This window comes from Pelmatolapia mariae, linkage group LG12 (assembly GCF_036321145.2).
Source record: "Pelmatolapia mariae isolate MD_Pm_ZW linkage group LG12, Pm_UMD_F_2, whole genome shotgun sequence".
In the NCBI taxonomy this organism is placed as follows: Eukaryota; Metazoa; Chordata; class Actinopteri; order Cichliformes; family Cichlidae; genus Pelmatolapia; species Pelmatolapia mariae.
The window spans coordinates 24,559,314-24,565,313 of NC_086237.1; the positions used below are offsets into that span (position 1 = coordinate 24,559,314).

Genomic DNA, 6,000 nt, shown 5'->3' on the forward strand with positions numbered 1-6,000 from the left:
GAAAGGAACTTATCTACATATTAGCAAACATTAATCACATTAATATTTATTTTATGATTTCAGAGGTGTCTGTCAGACATTTTTAGCAGCTCTCACACGCTTTAATATTATTGTATTTCAGATTCTCCTCTTATTGTAAATAATGTGGTTTCTAAAACGAGGCTGGCGGCTACAGTTATTACAGTTCATCGCTGTACTGGGATCACTATGGATGCTTTCCCTACTTATTCCACTGAAAACAGGTAGACGTCCTGCCTACATCCTCAGGTATCAATGGCTAGAGTACACCAATAATGATGAGAGCCCAGAGAAAGTTTGCAACTGCTCAGCGATCCTGCAGGGAGAGAAGGAGGCATTGCTGAAAGCAAAATTACTGACCATCACCAAAGACTTCCAGAAGATTATTCAGATCCCTGATGAGTATTATATTAATGCAACCCAAAACTGCAGGTTTGTTGCTCTAAATTGGAGCTTTCAGTAACTCTTTAACTCTTAGTCATGATTTAAATACATGGCCTTCCAAAACAACATTACTTCTTCAAAACTGTAAATTTACAGGAAATTCCAAACAAGCAGGAAATACATAACATTCCCGTTAAGCAAGGAAGAAGAGGAGTTTCCTCTGGCTTACTCAATGGTTGTACATCACAAGGTATGTATTGTCTCTAATTTTGCAGTGGTCAAATTGGGAATTGATAAAATTCACAATGCTTAACATCTTAATTAGATTTTATATATATCTATATCTATATCTATCTATCTATCTATCTATCTATCTATCTATCTATCTATCTATCTATATATACATACATACATACATACATATATGTATGCATACATACATACATACATACATACATATATGTATGCATATATATATATGCAACTTGAATAACAGATTCACCCAATCGGATTAAACTGTTTACTTGCTACATTTGTCACATTGGTGATCATATTATAATGGATATGTCACATTTCTGCTGTAGTTTTGATCATTCATTAAATAACCATTAAAGTGTTCAGTAAACCAACCAGGCAAAAACATTTCTCAAAGAGAACTAAAGTGTTTTATCTGTAGGTGCAGAACTTTGAGCGACTACTGCGAGCTATCTACGCACCTCAAAATATTTATTGTGTCCATGTGGACAAAAAAGCACAGGCCTCAGTCTATGCTGCCATCAAGGCCATTACTTCCTGTTTCCCAAATGTGTTCATGGTCAGCAAGACTGTGAATGTGGTCTACGCTGGCTGGACACGTGTACAGGCTGATCTTAACTGCATGGCTGATCTCTATAACACCAGTACGACATGGAAATACTTCATCAACCTCTGTGGTCAGGATTTCCCTCTAAAAACTAACTTGGAAATTGTGCAAGCTTTGCGTTCACTAAAAGGAGGTAACAGTTTGGAGTCTGAGGAAATGCCTCAAGGAAAGAAGAAGAGGGTGATGAATGCTTACCAAGTAGTTGATGGAAATGTCCAGGTACATATTTTTGATATTTTTTATAATGTATCATGTAGTTATTATCAATTCACTTTGCTATTCTAAAAACCTTCAACTCAGACTGACTCCCCATCATGTTAACTTTACAATTGTCCCAGCGAACAGGAAAAACAAAGGATCCAGCTCCCTTCAATCTGCCCATACTATCAGGAAATGCCTACATTGTGGTCAACCGAGGTTACGTTCGCAGTGTGTTGGAAGACAAGCGAATACAGGCCCTCATTGAGTGGGCCAAAGACACCTACAGTCCTGATGAGTTTCTGTGGGCAACAATACAACGAATACCTGGTGTTCCTGGCTCAAAATGGCCCAACCGTAAATTTGACATGACAGACATCAATGCCATTGCACGGATGGTGAAGTGGCATTGGCACGAGGGGTCAGAGGATTCTCTGCAAGCAGCATACCCAGAATGTAAAGGTCATCATGTCAGATCAATATGTGTGTATGGTGCTGGAGACCTGCAGTGGTTGATTGAACAGCATCACCTTTTTGCCAATAAGTTTGATGCAGACAGAGATCCCATTGCTATCTACTGCTTGGAGAAATATCTGAGACACAAGGCACTGATAGAGTTAGTTTAGGTGGAGAGTTAATTATCTATTATAAAAGACAATTCTATTAGATACTAAAACTAGAAACACATTCTTGGATAGCATTGGATCATGATTGTCATGTGGAGATAGATGTGTTATGAAAGTTGAGGATGTACATAAAATATTAATTTCATTGTAGGTTTTTTTTTTCAAACTCAGCACGTCTTTTAATGTTTATTAAAAATTAAATTACTATTACCTTTATTTACATTTCAGCAGACAAATGTTGCTAATCTAGCATGGCATGTGAAAGTTTCATAACCCAATGGAAAAACTCCTTGTGGCTTGCATAGATACAAAAAACGAAATATTATTAGTTTCGAAATATTCTGTTCAATTAAATTCAATTTTATTTACATGGCCTTAAATCACAGTAACGGTTGCCAATATTACAGAAACAACCCCAACAATCAGACGACAGCCTAAGAGCAATCACATGGCAACATTTTTAACGGGAAGAAATAGAAACAGCCTTAGGGAGGGGTGGCCAACAGCTACATCTGGTTAGGGTGTGAAAGGAAGGAGACAGAGATAGAGAATGAGTACCATGCAAGCCACAAAGAAAGATGTACAAATAAATAAAAGTGATATGATCTAACCTAACTCTCAAAATAATAGACACAGTATTTCATCATGAGTACCCAAGAATAACTGTCTTGCAAACATGCGCGCGCGCACACACACACACACACACACACACAACCACACACACACGCACGCACACACACACACACACACACACACACACACACACACACACACACACACACACACACACACACACACACACAAATATTCAGTACTAGCACACTTCTGTGATTTTGGGTGTGTGTGTCAGAGTAATTTCAAACTAAAAGCATTACAAACAACTTCTGTTACAGAACAATACAGCTCTGCTACTTTATTCTCACAGTGACATAAGGGGTGACAACACTGTAAGCACTTTATATAAATATTGACTGAGGGTTAGGGATTGCAACATAATGTGAAACATTGCTGTATAATGAGTGACCCACACCTTCATAATTTCAGCTGGTGTCGTCAAAGTATTTGGATGTTCAAACACAAATATAAGACAGCACACAAGATTTAACATAACAAAAAAACATCACCAAATAACATACTGAATTTATTTTGTTTATTAATTTCTGTATTACATGTATAAAGACAAATACTTCATCTATATTGACTTTTGATTAGTAAGTGGCATCAGGCAGATCGCTGACATAATTCAATTTAAAAATACTTCAATAAATTTCTTTAAACTAAATTACATCTCCTGTAAACTTACTGTGCCTTCTGCTCATTTTTGTTGTTTTTTAGATGGGATGGTGGTACTACTCAAGAGCATCACTGTGGCTTTAGAAAATGCGCTATTATAATAACCCAGAGTTAATTATCAATACATATTTGTTGTTAACACATGTTTGGTACAAGCCAATAACAAGACAATCTGAGCTGCATGGTTGAAATAAAAGATGAAGTAAAAGAAAACAGAAGGGGAAAATAATCAAGTGCTGAGAGTACTGTATTATAGTATAAAGCGTTTCCCTTCAGCACACCACAGTCTCTGCACCACAACCACAGTATTACTGTATATTCAACACGTTCAGATCTGAATTGGATTTTTCTAATTTTTTCCCCTTGTTGACTCTGAGAGGGGAAATAAGAAGGAAAAGAAATGAGTGAGACTTATCCACATTACAGTAAAACATTGTTGGATGGGTGACTTATTTACAGACTGTTTGACTTAAACTGATTTTCACCATGTCAAAGAAATATTTGGTGAATGAGATGTCAAATTCAAAACTTTGCAAAAAAGTAGGTTTTATATAGCAGGTCAGCAATAAACATGACATTTAATCAAAATACAGAAGGCTAATCTGTTGTGTTTGGATGTTCTACCACAATATCAGTCTGGCAAGGTTATGTAAAGCTGTTTAACATTACCACTAAATATCTTGGGTTCTACTATTACAGATGAACTACTTCTCATGTTGGAATCCTGTTTGACTGGAACAAACACATTTTCTTTTTCTTCTTCTTCTTCTTCTTTTTTTTTTAATGTGGACAAACATTTCCTGGTTTGAAATGGGAGCAGCTTTACTCTGTTAAATGGGAGCAGTGGAATACTTACATATCACTTACTTTGGTGCTGTTTCCTGCAATTCTGTGTCCAGTCTGGTTTAGCTTTACGTTGGAAGGCAGAGAGCCAATGTAAGTGAGGGACTATACTGTCAGTAGATGTGGAAAAAAATGGGGATTAATTGACAAAAAGAAAAACAACCAGTGGTGCTCTAAGGTGAGAATTCAAGATCAAAGCAAGGTACTGCAGTGCATGGGGTGTAACAGTTTTTCTAAAATGAGTCAATATTTGACACTTAAGCATGAGAATAGATAAGAAGTGCTGGTGTGCGGTCTTTTACAGAAAGGCAAGCAGAGACGACAATATGCACACTAACAAAAACTCCTTCATCCTCCATTTCTCTGTTTAACAAGATAACATTTTTAAAACAAGCCATTGTTGCTGTCTGTCTGTACTCTACATGGACGTCTTTACTTTTCTGCACTCCTTCCTGCATAAAGAATGCTACAATAATATTACTACACCTCACCACACATAAAATTGTCAATTTAATTGCACATAAAATTTAGTGGCTGTCCTGTGAGGACCACATATCTATTGAAAAATCGTTGTTCATTAGCTCAGAAACACAGGCCTACATCTTGATTTTCAAAGAACATTAAAATATATGAAACCTTTTTTAAATGAGCTAAATCATCAAGTCCATTTGTTCACTTTATTAGTTTGGTTTGCAGTTATTTCATTAATATAATTCAATAATCATTTTATTTAAACCTAACACTGATATTATGTAATCACATAATAGCACACATAATAGCATTGTGTGGTTTTTCTAAAAATGTTTTCTGTTATATTAATTATGTTTCTCTTTCTCTGAGTTACCTGGTTTAGGGCGGTGGCTGTTTCCTGTCTGGGCAAAAGGCGTGACTGAGGATGAGAACAAAACGCCTGCTCAGCAGGACCAACCATGTTCTATCACAAACAGGGGTGTTTTAGGTTTACTTATGTTCTGTGCTTAGTTAGTATTAGTGTGTGTTTTTGTTTTCCCCTTTTGTGTGTAACTGGTTTGGCCAAACCACTATAAAAGCTACCCTCCTGTGTCTTTGTAATTAGTTTAGTTTGTGAGTTAAGTTGTGTCCACTTTGTTTGTTTAAGTTTCTGGAAGTTACTTTTTGTTAGAGTTGACCTCTTTTATGGGCCTGCTAATTATGTTTTTGAATTTTGCCTTTTGAACTTTTTTAAGGGTTAAAATAAGGAAAACCAACTTTGAAGACATTTTTTCCTGTACCCTCTATGCCTTGGCTGCTTGGACCCTCACAGTGACATGTTATAAAAATATTAATGAGAACAAATGTGGAGTTTGGCAAAACAATTAATTTAACTTCTTATGTTCAGATATCCTTTTAGATGTTAATCCTAAAGTGCTCCTGAGCCTGCACCTCTTCAACTTGCCTGTTTTATTAGACTGGGCATATTCACAGCTGACGTCCTCTCTCCATCATTGTCAATGTTTGTCGTGCTGATAACTAAAGAAGTTATTGACAACTTTTTCAGACTACATCTTCTTTGCATGATATTGGCCAAATATCAATAGCATCGATACAACACTATTATCAGTATCTAACTGACACTAACGTAATTGGATTGATACTTTGCTTCTGTTCTCAAATTCTAGTATGTATCCAATTGAACTGTGTTAAATACATTTTATTATCATTTTTATTTAAAAAATACACCTCAAATTTGCACATTGAAAATTTTCTGAACCTTTTTCTGTTGACTGTCACGTTGATTCATTATAACCTATAGCACTT

General features: G+C 36.0%; 1 protein-coding gene across 1 annotated transcript; it reads left to right on the plus strand.

Moving 5' to 3' along the window:
- The first annotated feature begins 142 nt into the window (after window positions 1-142).
- Window positions 143-2,088, plus strand: LOC134638287 (beta-1,3-galactosyl-O-glycosyl-glycoprotein beta-1,6-N-acetylglucosaminyltransferase-like). Its single transcript, XM_063488804.1, has 4 exons — window positions 143-450; window positions 559-652; window positions 1,079-1,483; window positions 1,603-2,088. Exons 1-4 carry the CDS (start codon window positions 143-145, stop codon window positions 2,086-2,088), a joined length of 1,293 nt encoding a protein of 430 aa, XP_063344874.1.
- The last annotated feature ends 3,912 nt before the right edge of the window (window positions 2,089-6,000 follow it).

Excerpts from the sequence above, each read along its gene's own strand:
- LOC134638287 (XM_063488804.1), top strand. The coding sequence starts at position 143 with ATGTGGTTTCTAAAACGAGGCTGGCGGCTACAGTTATTACAGTTCATC. Across the intron at positions 451-558 it reads AATGCAACCCAAAACTGCAG|GAAATTCCAAACAAGCAGGA; the intron begins GTTTGTTGCTCT and ends GTAAATTTACAG. Across the intron at positions 1,484-1,602 it reads TAGTTGATGGAAATGTCCAG|CGAACAGGAAAAACAAAGGA; the intron begins GTACATATTTTT and ends CAATTGTCCCAG.